This window comes from Pipistrellus hanaki, assembly GCF_964339955.1.
Source record: "Pipistrellus hanaki genome assembly, chromosome: 7".
NCBI classification, from domain to species: domain Eukaryota; kingdom Metazoa; phylum Chordata; class Mammalia; order Chiroptera; family Vespertilionidae; genus Pipistrellus; species Pipistrellus hanaki.
This window is the reverse complement of record NC_140509.1, coordinates 14,736,095-14,752,293: the sequence shown is the minus strand read 5'-3', so window position 1 is coordinate 14,752,293 and position 16,199 is coordinate 14,736,095. Positions and strand designations below refer to the sequence as shown.

At 45.5% G+C, this 16,199-nt stretch overlaps 1 protein-coding gene across 4 annotated transcripts in view; it reads left to right on the top strand.

Moving 5' to 3' along the window:
- Positions 1-10,061, top strand: part of RCAN2 (regulator of calcineurin 2) — a 223,897-nt gene extending 213,836 nt beyond the window's left edge. For all 4 annotated transcript variants that reach the window (XM_084889845.1, XM_084889847.1, XM_084889846.1 and 1 more), the window contains one exon: positions 7,596-10,061. In XM_084889845.1, coding sequence (XP_084745971.1) covers positions 7,596-7,756 — 161 coding nt within the window. In that variant the 3' untranslated portion in view covers positions 7,757-10,061. The remainder of the gene's footprint in view (positions 1-7,595) is intronic.
- The last annotated feature ends 6,138 nt before the right edge of the window (positions 10,062-16,199 follow it).

The following is a 16,199-nucleotide window of genomic DNA, read 5'->3' as shown; positions in this document are numbered from 1 at the left end:
GGGAGAAGACTGCAAGTAGATAACTTAAAAATACTATTAAATAGCATATCTAGATGGGAGGAGGGTGCAGCTTTGGAAGACTTTTGGGGGGAATGTTTTTTCCCTATAACTCAGTCCTTCTCTTGAGGAACACTAGCCCCAAAACAAACCAGCATTATCCCTGCCGGGGTTGAGAGAAGATTCAATATCACGGCAAGCAAATAGGGGCCGATGCTGGGGTAGAGGGAAGAAAGGGCAAGTGCTCCTCCCGCCTCCCCTTCCCTGCTCCTGGCTTGTCACTCCCCTTCCCACCTCCCCCAGTTTTCTGAAAGCTGGATCCGCACCAGGCAGGTGACAGGGAGCAGTCACCTGGGCTTGGCAGCCTGGTGGGCCTTCCTCTCCCTGCATGACGTGAAGCCCTAGCCCACACTGAAAGGAAAGGAAATCTAAATATAAACACCCTTCAAGCACATATAACTCTCACCTCAGTGCTGCGTTCCATCTCACCAAGGGGAAGTGTATTCAGTGAAACTAACACGCATGGACATGCCATTGAACTTAACTCTGTTCACCAAGACCCATGCTCCCACTTTCTCTTGAGAAAAAGCACATTGACAATAAAATCACGTGGGCAGGGCATTGCAATGTCTTTTAAACATGTCCAAGCCTGCAGTGGTTTAATATTGGAATTTTTATTTTTCTTCTCAATCCAATATGGAGGGCTCTTACTCCCAACCAAGGCGGAGGGCTCGGCGCAGAGCCCAGCCCAGTTCCATGCTCAGGGTCCTGTTGAAATGTCCTTAGCACTGGGCTTGAGAAGCCGTCACCAATCCTCAACATTCCACATAGATTACAACTCACACCTGCTTTCCCCCTGTCTGGATCCGAGCTCTCCGAGGGTTAAATCATAGGTCAGGTGAGCTCCATAGTGCCAGCCTCGTTCCTGGTGAAAGGCTAACGCTGAGACTGTGGTTTAGTTGAGCCACAGCCGGTGCTTCCTGACACTGAAATCCAGAGCCATACCATTTTACTCATCCTGTCACAGAGGCAGAGCATGTCACACTGCCCCCAACCCCTGACACACACACACACATACACACACACACACAGCGCTGTCTTTTCTTTTCTGCTGGGTTTAGCACCGAGCTGAGGGCAGAGCAGAGCACAGGCCCTTTGCAGGCAGGGATGGCTCAGAGAAAAAGGTGGGAGAGGGTGAGCTGAGCATTTTCAGCTCTTTCCCCCCAACGTTGACCATCATGTGTTGCTTCTCTTCCACTGGAGAAGAGCAAGAGAGGGGCCAGGGAGAGAGGTCCCGAGTGGTGAGCTCAGGGAGCTTCCCACCACAAGCAAGGACCCACTGGAACTAGGGAGCTGTCCCCTCTAGCTCAGCACCTGAGCAGGAAAAAGAGGGAAAACACTAAAAGGCACTTGTAGTAGCTTGCTTGCTTCTGGACACAGGGGACTTGTATAACCCATGACCTACCAGTTGCCACATAACCAGTTACCTCAACAGGAGTAGGATTTAAAACAACAACAATCATTTATTTAGCTCACCATTGTGATATTTGGGGACAGCTCCTCCCTGCTCTGTGCATTGTTGTTGGGGCAGTGCAGCCTGGGACGGGCCAATCAGCTTTCAGGGTGGTTGGCTCGCGTGGCTGCTGACTGAGAACTCAGGAGGGTGGTGGGTCAGGGACCCTGGTATTTCTCCACAGGCTGCTTGGGCTTCCTTACGGCATGGAGGTGAGGTTCCAGGAGTGAGCATGCTGACAAAGCAGAAGTGCCTGGCATTCTTGTGATTAACTCAGAAGTCCCACTGGTTACTACCGCTGTATCCTTCAAGGCAGCCACAAAGGCCTGCCCAGATCTGAGGGGAGGGGACTCAGTGCGAAGAGTCCTTCATGAAGGAGTGGCAAGGTTCTCAAAGAAAAATGCTGGGCAGGAAATATGATCATCTTCGCAAAATACAATCTGCTACTACACGTAACTTTCCTGTTGAGAATTCACCTTTACCAGTAACATGAAAGACAATAAAGTTAAAGCAAGAAGGAAACAAGAGTGTCTTTTATCAGAGTCCAAAGTCACCATAAAAGATGTAGATCAGCTCAGTCTGTAATTTATAGTCCTTTTCTTTGTATAATGTATTAAGTGTTGTGTTTTGAGAAGATTCGTTGTCAAGGAGACCATGCCTAGAAACAATAGCAATTAGCCTAACAAAAAGAGGCAAGGTGCAAAAGGAATACATACTCCTTCTTTTGCGAGAGAACCAATATCCACTAAATATATGAGTTGCAGGGAAAGCGTATTAAAAGTGAAAGATAAAACGGGCTCCCTTTCAGTAGAGTCTCTTGTGAGAACATGGAAACAGTGGGGATATCGGGAGTGGTGATGAGCAAGTTCTTTGAAGCCAGACAGAGTTTGAGTTTGATTGAATTCTGGCTCTGCCATTTACTGCCTGTGTGATCTCATTTTCCTCCTGTGTGAAGAAGACATCACAAAACCACATTACAGAACTGCTGCCCTAATTAAATATCTAATTTATGTGAAGTACTTAGAGCTGGGTCTGGCAAATGCTCAGTAAGTGGTTGTGATGTGTAAGGCAGACAGCAGGTTTCTATGACCTAGCCCTGAGAGCATCCTGAAAAGAAGTCAAATGCCTGCCCTTCTGCAGTTTGCAGTTCAGGTGAAAAACTAGGACTTACACAAGTTTCACTACAGGAGGAAAATCACGTGTGCATATGTGCTGGACACTACACAAGTAGCTCTTCAGCGGCCCCGCTTGGTGCCTTCATAAATCCATAGCATATTTATTGAGCACTTACGGGCGCCCTACACTGCAGCCATCACAAAAGAAGGTTAAGTCCTGGCTTCAGTGGTTTGAAATATAAAACATTCCCAGATAAAATAATGAATAACACAAAAGGTGGCCTAACCAAGCATTATGAATATGTGGTTCACGCTATCTCAGAAAAAGAAAATCAGAGAGCTCATTAAATAGGCAACTTGGAAATGAGTAGGGTGAGAGAAAGATAAAGGAAGGAAACTTACCAACAAGTAGAGAAGGAGGCAGTGGTCAAGAGGAAAAGGACCATTTAATTTTGAGGATCAGAATTCATGGAGCCCTACTGTTACCTGGAATCCAGCAGGGTCATCTTCCCTTAGTGTTGTTTCCAACAGGGTTTCTCTGAGCAAAAGCTCTTTGCCATGAATCAGCTGCTTCATTCTTTCATTATCGTCAAGTGTAACTAGATTTTTTCATCAGATTGAAAACCAGCAATTATTTTGGAGAACAGGACTGACCACAATAGTGCCTTCAATAATCATAGCATGCATCTTGGGAGGGCTGTGTAAAGGATTTGGCACATAATGCTTTATTTTGTAGTAGCCCACAGATATGTGTCATCCCCACTGAACTGGTGAGGAAAACTGAGGCTTAGAAATGTTGTAGAACACTCAAATTCACACCACTGTAAGTGATATGGTGAAGTTCCCAAATATTTTTAAGAAGTATATTCTGGCAGGGATATGGCTTCCTGGGGTGAGGAACCCAGCTTAGAGTCTTCTGGGTGGGAGGAGGTGAACCACAAATCGGTCATTGCAAGCAGGATATGCGAAGGGAGTAGATGGAAAATCCTCAAATTCGATATTCGGTGATGCTAGGTGACAACTACAGTGAATCAGAGAAAGAGTGAATTTAAGATGACTGCCTTCAAGGATTGGCATCTAAGAGAAATGGGATCGCTGGGAAGTAAACATAGATTGACAGGGAAATACATCATTCTGCTTTAAGCATGTAAATTTGGAAAAGAATAGAAGACTTAGATGGAGATGGCAATATGTCCCAATGTGGGTGTGAGATCAGGCCGAGGTTGGAGCTTCTTACAGGGACAGGAATGAGGAGCTCATGCTGTTCCAGAGAAAGAATCTTCTGAGAAAAGCAGCAGATTTGCCAAGAAATAAAACAAACCTTGTGCCTGCTGCACATTGCTGTGCTTTGCCAGCCTCCTTTCCAGGTGTTACAGAAAACCGGAATAAATCAAGCAATGCTCGGAGAGTTTGGAGTCACCCTTTATTCACCGCGGTGGGCTCAGAGAAAATGAATTAGAATTCTAAGCAAGGCTACAGGCAGAACTTTCCTTTTTATTAAATAAACAGCCCTATGTGTGCTTAGTGGTTATCTTGCTGGTGGCCTTGAAAACAACACAGTTCTAGCCAATTAAAAAATGCATCTGGCATGGCATGACAGTATAGGTGTATCTAGTCTCTGGCCTACAAGGTCAGACAGCTAAGTTTATCTTCCTCATTATTCAAGCAGGCTAGAAAGCAAACTTATTTTTTTAAAGAATAAGATGCTGTCATTAAAAAAAAAATAGAGAATTTCAAACAGCAGTTTTATGAAATAAGGGTTAGCCTTCCCACAGGGTGCTGTCTGCCCTGGAAGAAGTCATATGAAGACTTGTCCTGGGAAGCACTGATGCTTTAGGAAGGTTTCTATCCCCCCACCACCCTTCCCCCAACACAAACGTTTCTTTATTAGGAATTTGAGCAGTCAGATCACTGCCTTACTACACATAAATACAGTATTTTATCTGTATTATCAGCCCTCCCTTAACATATCTGCATTACGTTGATGTTTACAAACCATGCAACATCATACTGATTATGTCAGAAAGAATTCAAGAAGAGGCCCACTCATGGCCCATCACCCAGGAGAGCATGATGGAGAACTTCCCTGGGCACCAGGACCAACCATTACCAGCACATTTCTCTGTGATTGCGCCAGAACACGTCACCACGTCTCCAGCCACCTCATCAGCATAGGAACTCCACCTCCTCCCTCCTGAGGACAGGAGACAAATCGTGGTCGCCTCCACTTCCTCCAGACGTGCAGACATAGGGATACTGTCCACAACCCGTCTCCATCCACTCAGGAAAAGAGGAGACAGAACCTTGGCATTGGTTTTGAGCAGTAGCCAAGCCTACCTCAGTGTCAAAGGCCTGGATGAGGATCTAACTTTTTACCACGTGCTGGAGGATTGTGCATTTGTGTGCCTGGGAATCTGTTTCATGAGAGCTGGAAATCCCTGGCCAATGCATTGGGGGGGGGGGGACACGTGGAGGTGGAGGGGTTGATTCCGGTCACCTTTCTGCTCACAGGGGAAAGGACAGTCTGTGATGGGAGGACTCTGCTTGTCCTTTACCAGACTGATTGCCATGTGTGGCCCTGCCCACTGTCCTGGGGCAGGACCTGCCCGCCCTGTGAAGATAAGGTCCCGTGTCTCCATGCAGGGTGACAGCATTGAGATCATTTTTCAGGGTGCAGGAATAAGCCGAAGCCCAATGGGAAAGAGAGGCTAAAAGAAAAAAATGAGAAACTCAACCCAGCAAAACCAAAGCTATTTTTTTTCCCCCGTGGGCTCGCAACAGCTGTTTAGCTTTGCTGGATTTTGACAGTAAGAAAGTTCCCAAATTTAGAACAGTGAAATGTCAGAGCCAGTGGGATCACAGCAGTGAACCCTCTCTACTGCCAAGCAATGTGACTTTGGTAACTCAACGTGAAGGTCGCCCTGCACATGGTCTCCCCCAACAGGATGCCCTGTATAGGGTGCTTGCCCCTCCATTCCGAGTGGGCTCCTAGTACCCCTAGACTGAGGAAGGCACCCACTTTTGAAAAGTAAACACATTGCAACTAGAGGGGTCTTTAGGGCTTGTTCTTTGAGCAGAGCAGAGCAAACAAGTGGTCTGATCAAAAAGCTAGCTTTATAATGTATATTTTACTACTATTTTTTTTTTAAGCTAGCTTCTTAGCAGCAAATGATGAAATGGAAAGGATGTCGATCATCCGCTGGCCAGGGTCCCTGTGTCACCTCCTCAACCCCACCGTCTCCACACTCACTCTGCTATGGCAGACACTCCTGTCAGCCCCACCTCAGAGGACAAGTGACTGCTGTTCTCTCTTCCCTGTGTCACAACCAGCAGGGCCATGAAAGGGACTTCGGCGACTTCAGGGCCACCTGTGTTTCTTCCCAAGGCACTTCTCCAAATGTGCGAACCTCACAGAAGCCCTCCCCACAAAAAAACCACCTCATTTGGTTGCTCTGGCGTCCTTTCTTCCTCTGTCTCCTGCTTGAGGGAGCCCCCACTCAGAGCTGTGGCGTGTTCCCACAGGAAAGAGGAAATGTTGGGCACCCTGGCCACAGGGAACTCAGCCACCCTTTGCTGAGGAACTTTGCATGAGAATGTCAAAGCTGCATTAGCCTGATGGCTGGGAGTGGCTGCAGGGCTGGGCTGGATCCCTTCCTTCTGCTCCTTTATGCACCCTCAGCATCCCTCCTGGCACTGCCCTTCACCTGTGCTGTTGTCACTCCCCAGGGAAAAACCATGATGCATGAGGGATGGAGGGAGATGGGGAATGGATTACATGGATGCCAATGCGCCCTCATCACTACAGCCGCCTGCCTGTCACAGGAACTCCTGTAGCAGTGGAGCACCTGGGGGTGCGGGCACCAATGCAGATTCACTAAGTGAGAATGTGCAGGTGGCAGCCTCACACTGGAAAATGCTTTTGAACAAGTGCCTGCAGTTGGCTGGTACCATCATGCAAAGATGCCCCCAACCAGGTCTGCCCATTTTGGCCCACAGCCTTTCCTGCACCTTTCAGATAAAGGCAGTTCATGTAGGTTCCTCTCCTTAGCAATATCTGAAACGGTCCTTTGACTTTGGGATTTTGATAAAAATGATAAAATTCTTAAAGGAGAACAAAGACATTTACATGAGCTCTGAGTAGCATCTGTATGTACACCACAGCCTTTTAGAGCTCCTTACAATGTGGTATCATAGTCCTTGATATACATTTCCACCCAGCACTTATTGTGGAATATTGTTCAGAAATGCCACCACTGGGCTGTGCTCTTGAGAAAGGCACAGTGTGTGTGTGTGTGTGTGTGTGTGTGTAACTAGCAATGGGCCCATCCATGGGAAATGCTCAACCAGTACCTCCTGAACTGAAAAAAAGACAGACAGGAAGGCAGTTGGCTAACAGCAATTTGATTGTAAGATGGGCAAGTTAAGAATGGCAGACTTTTATGACTAAATGGGACCTTGATAGTCCCCTAACTCAGTTACCCTGTCACTACTGCAAATCCCAAACAAGCAACGATCCTGCCTTATTCCATCCTGAGGCAGCTCTTGTTATAGGACGTGTCCAGCTGCAACACGTAGAGACCACTACATCCAGAAGGGGAGAGGGTGAAGCGATTGGCTCATGGTTACACAGCAATTAGCAGCAATGCTGAGAAATGGAAGAGAAACTGGTAACTCACTGCCAGACCCATTCAGTCCTCACCACAGTCCTCTGGGGGATCCTGCCATGTTGACCCTTGCAGTTGAGGACCTGCGGCTATGAAAGGCTGAGTGGCCCCCTCAGAGTTGTAGCTGATAGGTGGTCGGTCTGGGATACCGTGACTGGTAGATCTCATTCCATTTTCCAAAGCCCCCAGCAATCCCTGGGTAAGAAACCAGGTTTCCTGAGACTGTAAATTCTTCTTCTCACTGCCTAAGCCAACCTCACCAAAGAACCTGTTTCTCACCCCTCCCCCACTCTTCTCGCTTTCCAGGAGAGAAGTATGAGCTCCATGCAGGGACTGAGTCCACCCCAAGTGTCGTCGTGCACGTGTGTGACAGTGACATAGAGGAAGAAGAGGATCCAAAGATTTCCCCAAAGCCAAAAATCATCCAAACCCGGCGCCCTGGCCTGCCACCCTCCATGTCCAACTGAGCTCACCGCTCCGCCTCTCCGATTCGTCTCCTCTTTATCATGCTTTCTTTTCCCGGTTGTTTGTCGGAGAAAAAAAAAATGCCTTTAAATCACTGGGTGTTTGGTTGTTTGAGATTCCTTCCTTGTAATCAAGCCTCTCAGACAAAAGGGCTAGGAAAGGTGATATGTTTCCTGATCATATCATGCCATCAAGTATAATCCATTATTTAGAAGGTTCTAGAAAATAAAGTAGTATTTTCTTATTAAACAATCAGCACAGCCTATATCTTCATTCTCTCGTGGTGATACAAGCCAGAGATATCAGTTACAAATAGCACCCGTGTTGTTTGTGAGCTGTTCCAGTCCCAGTCCTGATGTGTGCGTTGTGTATTCCCAGCCACTGGAGTAGGACCATAAGTAAACTTGAGTTTGACTGCATGAGATACCCTATCTGGTCTCACTCAGTCCTCTGCATCCCGACATTCCCAGGACATGCATGATCACCAGCATTTATTTTCATAATTTGAGGATCTACTATTAACTCACAGGTTGCTAGCAGCCAGCCATGTCCTATCTAGAGTAGTACAATTATCAGCATCGTCCAGCTCAGCAAGTCTGGGTATAGTCACTGTTTTGAGTCAATACTTCATGGCTCTGTTAAAAATTCCTGGAAGCAAAACTGAGTTTGGCCCCAAAGAGATTCCTCAGTAGATTTTGAACTTCCATATAGACCTTTCCCAGCCTCTGTGGGGAAGCTTGTCCAGGGCGATAGAGACCGATTTCAGACAAACCTATTTATTACAAAAGTTTCATGGCATCTGAACGATTGTTTTTCCTCTTTGTATATTTGTACAAATGTTTCAGCTGTGCTTTTAAAATCTGGATGTTTTTTATTTAGTGATTGTTCAGCCATTTGCTGCTTTAAGACCTAATATGTGCATTGCTTATGAATGCATTCATAGACTAATACAGATAACCAGATAATATTACACTCTATTATGGAGAATGCTGAATTTTGAAAGGGCACAAAACTTCTCATGCCCATGTATAAACGATCAGCCAACATCTTTGCTATCAAGACCACTTGTTTTTAAATAAAGTGAAGATGCTAATGTCAATTGTAGACAATTTGGAGGAAGCTAAGTCTCCAGAATGTAGCACCTGCTGAGCATATTCAAAGGCGAAGGATGATAAAGGTATGCCTATCCTACTCATGCAATGCCCATATTGCTCAAACAATTACTTGTTTTTGTTACATGTGATTTTTCTATTTCTCTAGCCCAAAGTGCATTACAGAAGATACACCTATAGAACCATTTCCTTCTGCTGTATGTGCCAGGCCTCATCTACTCTTGTACATTAATGAATTACTTTTTATGCAAATGCCAATTGTGATGGACTGGGGGAAATACTTTCAGTACCCAAGCCTCAGAAACACACACAAGAACAATAACTCAGCCAACTGCTAGAAGGGTTGTTGTGGTTTTTGACTAAGGTGTATGTTAGTTTTATCATAGACTGATCACTCAGAAATTCTAGTCCGTTCTACTGTGAATATAGCAATATAAGTACTGGACACAGGATGGATGAAAGTGAGGACAGCATTGCTGTAAAGTCCTGAGTTTCCATAAGAAAAAAAAAAATGAAGGCTCCTCTCAAAAATAAAATCTGAGGAGTGTATAAATAAGCAAGTGCTTTGACTTTCCTTTGCTGTGGAGATTTTTGGTTTTTCATTAAATGAGAGATTAGACTGAATAGTGAAGAAATGCTGCCCTCTGGTGGGAGAAATAGAAATTTTGGCCTCGGCCATTTTGTGCTGAATCTTCTGTCATCTGCGGGTTGTTTGACTTTTTATGCTACTCAGAATTTCCAGAATGCAGGTTCTAAAGAAATCTGGATGAGAGAACATATTTGGAAATGAATTCTAAGTTAAAAAACAGATACATCAGACATTTCCAACCAAATTCAGTATAAGTTGAAATGACTGGTCTGTGTAGTTACGAAATAAAAGCTCAGTGGAGTGTATGACCTAAATGGTTAATCTTGGTGAACTTTATTGCAAAGTGCCCATGTGAATCTGTCTCAGATCAAGTAATTCCTTCCTGAGATTGGGTTTGAGGAGGGGGCAGCGTGGACGCTCCCAGCACTGTGAAAGTCAGAATTGCCTCAGCATTTCCATGACGCACATTATGCAAACCTCTTTCGCACTATTTTAAGTTTGAAAAGTTTAAATATGGAGGGGGAGGGAGAGATTTCCACCAACTGAATCATTTGTGCACGTGTATAGCTCAAAGAGCTTAGACTTCAAATATACCTGGTGAATGACTCTGGGTCCTTGTGGTGTACTTTCTTTGTGGTCCGCCTGTGCTGACTATTTCTGAGTGGTGATTGTGGGCGAGTGCAATTCAGCCTATAGTCTAAGTAGTTACCAAGAGATGAGATGAACGCATCTACGTTTTCCTCATAGGAGCAGAGGGTGAGGCTGAGCCACCTCATGAAGGAGGAGGAATTTGAGTAAGGCCCGGAGGGAAGGGATGGGTTGGCCTCTGCTGAGGGCAGGTGGAAAAGCCCCGTTTTATTGTCATTATTCCACTTTCTTGGTCCTAAATGTCATTTCATGTGTACTAGGACTCTTTTTTAACAGTTACCCCACTCAATTCTTTCATGTAAGGTACTATAGGAGATCCAAAGTAAGCAAAATTTGTCACATACAACACAAAAAACACTTTCATATAAAAAAAATGATGAGGACATTGTACTTCTTTAAAATTAACAGCATCTGTTCATCAAATTACACCATCATGAGAGTGAAAAGGAAAGCCACAGACTGGGAGAAGATATTTGTAATACATATAGTTGTTAAATAACTCATACCCAAATGTTAGAGGAAAAAAAGTTCTACAGATTAGTAAGAAAAAGATAGGCAATTTATTTATTTTTACAAATGGTCAAAATACTTAGTCACTTCACATATACTGGCAGTTTATGCATACAGACTGATACCTGAAATAACTCCATGGGCCATAAACATTATAAAGTGTTCAACATCATTTCTCATCAGAGAAAGGCAAATCTCCAAGGGGTACATTTCACACCTATCAGAATGGCCTACATATGTAGGAGGATGGGGAAATACAAAGTGATGCTATGGAGCAAGGCGGAGCATAGCGGGCACCACCACCTCGAACACTGGTGTAGCTACTAAAGCTGAGCATGTAGCTGCCTTGGAGCCATTCCACTCCAGGACTTAAAGTCAGCAGACATGAGTTTTCACAGATACCAAAGTACTTGTACAGTAATATCCACCGTAGCCTTGTTTATGATAGCCATCAGCTGGATGCAGCCCACATGTCCTTCAACTGCAGAATGGATAACTAAGCAGTGGTGCATTCACACAAAGAAGTATAACAAAGCAAGAAAAACCCAAAACCCCACAAATTATTGGGACATAGAACAACATAGATGGATCTCCAAATCATCCTTTTGAGCCAAAAAAAGAAAAGAGAGACATACGTGAAAAACTATATGATGTATATATGACTCTGGCCTATGTTGACAGAAATAATAGCGGATACCTTTTGGAGATGTTGACTGAGAGGAGACACTTGGAGTTTCTGGGTGCTATGAACATCCTGCATCTCTATCTTGATCTCTGTGGCGGTATATGTGTGTGTAAAATTCATTTAAAATGTGGGCAATGCTGTATGTAAATTATATCTCAACTGAAACAAAACCACTATGAGAACAGGAGGGAGGAGCCATTCGCTGCAGAAACAATTTTGGATGTCCCCTCATCCTAAAAATACATCCATCTATGTCTGTGAGATACTTCCATCCGTACAAAGCCTTCCTTTAAAATCTATGAATAAGTACTTTATAACATGGAAAGCATAGGACTTCAGCACTGGATGAGGTGCTATTCATTCCAATGACAAATATTTACCAAGGACCTACCATGTGCCTGACACTGTGTTTCCAGTGGTGAACAAGTGGGTATTATAGTCCCTGATGTTTCACATAGTAGAATTGATGTGGGAAAGACACTATAAACAAAGAAATAAGCAAGTAAATAACTATAAACTCTGGTAGGTGAGCACAGAGAAGAAGAGCAAGAACACTCTGTGAGAACAGGGAAGAAACTGAAGGGTCACGGTCAGGGAAAGCCTCTGAAGAGGTGACGTTGAAGCTGAACTGAAGAAGGAACTGGCCAATGAAGAGCATTCTAGGCAGCAGGGTGACGGCCATGGATTTGGAAAGGCCTCTTCACGTTGGAGGAACCTACTGAGTGGCATCGATATGGCAACAATGCAGAGAATGAGGGCTTGCCTCTGAGTGAGGCTGGGAAAGGGTCTGGGCTCTCTAGCTTGTGGGCCAAGTGAGGGGGCTTTTCATTCATTGTAAGCACAATGAGAAGAGTTTCAGCCAGGGAATGAGATGGCTCAATTCATTGTAAGACATCCTAGTCTCATAGAAATCTCCTAACACAAAGCCACAGTTCTGAATGTCCAAAGCATCTAGTGTGTGGGCTCGACCCCCTACTGCCCACTTTAGGCTTGAAAAGAGAACTTGGACTAGCTGGGTTCATCGTTGCAGTCTTATCTACCAAACAAATTCTCAGCCGCCAAGGTCAATGTGCAGGGCCCTTCATGGTTCTAGGAAAGTTTGCTTCTTTTTTCTGTTCCTCCCCAGGTCATTTAGAAGGCCTTGGCACAAGCAAGGAGGGAACAGAGCAGGTGATTAAGAATGATAAGTCAGTGATTCAGGAAAACATTCATTTAGCTGCTGGTACAGTGCGTCCCTGCCAGAGCCACCATGCAGAGCAGCATTGAACACTTGGCAGACTTCCCCCTTAAATTTATGCAACGTGAGGAAGGGAAAATTTCAAGCAAAAAGTTTTCTGTCAAACCCATTCATCTGCTCCTTTCAGAGACAGTCTGGGGAAATGTGCTTGGAGTTGATTCAGGAGATTTGGTGTCTCTAAAGGGAAGACATATGCAAGGTTTTGTGTGTGTGTGTGTCCCCAAGTGCATTTGGTATAAGTTGGAAATAGGAGACCCATAATAGGCTGAAATGGTTCAAATACTCTGTGCTAAACGTTTTCATGCATAATAGCTCCTTGATTCTTTTGCCTTATTTCCCATTCTCATCCAATAATTGAATTTGAAAACTTTTAGGGCTGGGCATGGCTTGGGCCTCCTTGACTGTTGCAATCATTAGTGAAATCATTATTGTTCCCCAAACAGACTTTGGATTTGCCTTCTGCATCATTTTAGTCTTAAGCAGATGTATCACTGTTTTCATAACGCAGCCAAACTCAGCACCTACTAGCCCATGTGATGTGCTGCAGTGGGTGCTGTGCTGTAAGTCCCAGATCCCCCTTCAGGGTGGAGGCTCTCATGCTGCCATGTGCTGGGGTATAGGTGACTCATGCCCCTCCACTGAGTGGCCAAGCATTGCACTCAAATGGAGAGATCCCCCACTCTTGGTCACACCCCCACCCCGGGGAGAGTGACTGGTCATGCAGGAGTGGGCTGGCCCAGTGCATCAACTCCAGGGCCACTTCAGCTTCAGAGCTACTTGGGTCTGTTTGAGGCCTGGGCATCTCAGTTCATCTCTTACCTCTACCTCTACATGCTTCCTTCACACCCCCACAGGTCTGACATAAAGGCTCCCCAATAAGACTCCCGTGTGCACATCTTTCTCTGAGAGTCTGTGTCCCAGAGAGACTAACCTAACACTAACAGCATCAATAGCCTTCTCTCCATCATTTGGGGCTCTCTGGAATTGTACGATACTTTTCCATTCCTCCCCATCCCTTTGCATTTCTGACATGGACCAGTTGTACCAGGGGTTAGTAGCTTTTCCAAAAGCCAACACAGCAAAGCTCTGTTCCATGCTTTGGATGGCTGAGAGCATGGTGGGTACAGCAGCATTGCTGGTAAGGAGTATCATAGTGCAGGAAAGAGGGCTTCTCCCAACACTGCTGGGGTGTGAGAAGGATGATGAGAGCCTGTTCGGATGTTGTCAGGGGTCCTTAGGAAAAACACAGAGGTCATGACCCTGTGTGCCACTGTTGGCCCAGCCTTGTGTACGGGAAAAGGATAGAGATGATGTACATGATTTCAGGCAAATTACTAAAGTTCCTGAAACTCAGTTTCCGCTCCTATAAATGGGTATAATATCCCACCTTTGTCATGAGGACTTAATAAGATAATACTAATAACAGTAGCAATTATTATTGGTGACTAAGTTCACAAATTTTGGCGCCACATGACCCCAGCTCTGCTGCTTAGTAAACCTGTGGTCCTTTGCAAGTTTATTAGATTAAGTCTTGATTTACACATCTGCCAAGAGGTAGTGCGGGGGCTGTTTCTCTGTTTTCCGCGTTCATCACAGAAAACGACAGGTTCCTGAGTGGAGGAGCTGGGGATTAAAAAATTAAAGAAAGAAAGAAAGAAGAGACCATGACACAGAAACAGATTCATCTAGCTGTGTGCTAGGTGGGCGCCATACTCTCTGATGGAAAGGCAACAAGGAACCCGAGCCATGCAACAGGTTTATTTTATAGGGTCAAATGAGCTTATCTATTGTACATTCTTAACTAGGCTCTAGCATTACTAGATTTACATATCTAGACCCGCCCCTGCTGACACCTAAACAAAGGTACTCTGCCAGTGCCTCGGGCTCAGCTAACAATTTAAAGGATGTCCATGTGCCTTCTCAGGCGGCCCTCTACAAGGTAGAATATTGGTACCTATCTCAAAGAGATAGGAGGGATTAAATAAGAAAACACATCCGAAGCTGGGCCCACAGGAAGTCCATGACCAATGCTTTTTGTGCATCAGGTCCCGGTGGAGCACTAGACATTGACTCTGACTTAGTGTTCATGGTTGTGATTTCATCGCTCCCATTTTTCATAAATAATGAAATAATAGTGCTTACTCTGTGTCGGGACCTCTTCTAAGTTCTTTACATTCTTATTTAATTATCTCACTGATCCTATGAAGAAGGTGCTGATGTCCCATTTTCTAGGTGAGGCAACCAAAGCCCAAAAGAGTTACTCTAAGAGTTGATACTCAGATTGTTCATGCACTTCGGACATCGGCACCAGGTCCCCTGGGAGATGGTTAGTGATGCAATCTCATTCCCAACCCGATCTACTGAATCAGATTCTGCATTTTAACAAGATCTTCCCTCCCATTAATCCTCTGTATAGTACAGTTCTAAAAGCACTCAAGTCCTAGCAGAGCTATGACTGCAGAGCAGATGCTTTTAACTGCTCAATGTATAGAGCGGTCATCAAAAAAAAAAAAAAAATGCTCAAAGTATACAATTTCCCTTCCTCAAGTAACTATCAGTTTGACCAAGCTGCCTTCTCTGTCCCTATCCACATCCATTCTTTTCATTTTTCTGGCCTTGCTGTTTTGACTAGAATGACCAGGTCATACTGCCATAGGTCAGGCTCAGACAAAGCTCTGCCAATGGCCATCCCAATGATCGCCAGTAAAGTGCTTCTGAATAAGCTACAGTGTGATTCCCATAAGGGCAGTGACCCCAGGAGCACACCCGAGTTCTGAGAACCAGCTACTCTCGGAGTTACTGGGAGTAACTGGATGGTTTCAGGCACACAAGCCATATATTCTGAGCTAATACACAAAGAAAGTCACCTCCTTTTGTAAGGATAAGTGAACCATCAAGACAACCAGTCTTTATTCTTATTCTCAGACTAGAGGCCTGGTGCATGAAATTCAAGTACCAGGTTGGGGGGGTGGGGGGGGTGTCCCTCAGCCCAACCTGCATCCTATCAGGCCCAAATGGGCAGTTGGACATCTTCTCACAATCAAGGACTGCTGGCTTCCAACCACTGGCCTGCCTGCCTGCATCCCTGCCGGATGGCCCCTAACCACTTCTGCCTGCCAGCCTGATCACCCCCTAACCACTCCCCTGCCAGTCTGATTGATGCCTGACTGTTCCCCTACCAGCCTGATTGGCCCTAACTGCCCTCCCCTGCCAGACTGGTCACCCCTAACTGCCCTCCTCTAAAGGCCTGGTCACCCCCAACTGCCCTCCCCTGCTGGCCCAATCACTCCTAATTTCCTTCCCTTGCCAACCTGGTCACTGCTAACTGCCCTCCCCTGCAAGCCTGGGTCTCCCCCAACTGTCCTCCCCTACAGGTCTGGTCACCCCCAACTGCCTTCCACTGCCAGCACAGTCACCCCTAATTGCCCTGCCCTGCAGGCCTGATCACCCCCAACTGCCCTCCCTTGAAGGCCTGGTCCCTCCCAACTGCCCTCCCCTGCTTGCCTGATGGCCCACAACTGCCCTCCCCTGCCGGCCATCTTGTGTCCACATGGGGGCAGCCATCTTGTGTATTGGAGTGATGGTCAATTTGCATATTACCTATTGATTATATAGGATACCATGCTAGAAATGTGGAAAACCATGTCCATCTATTGCTCCCACT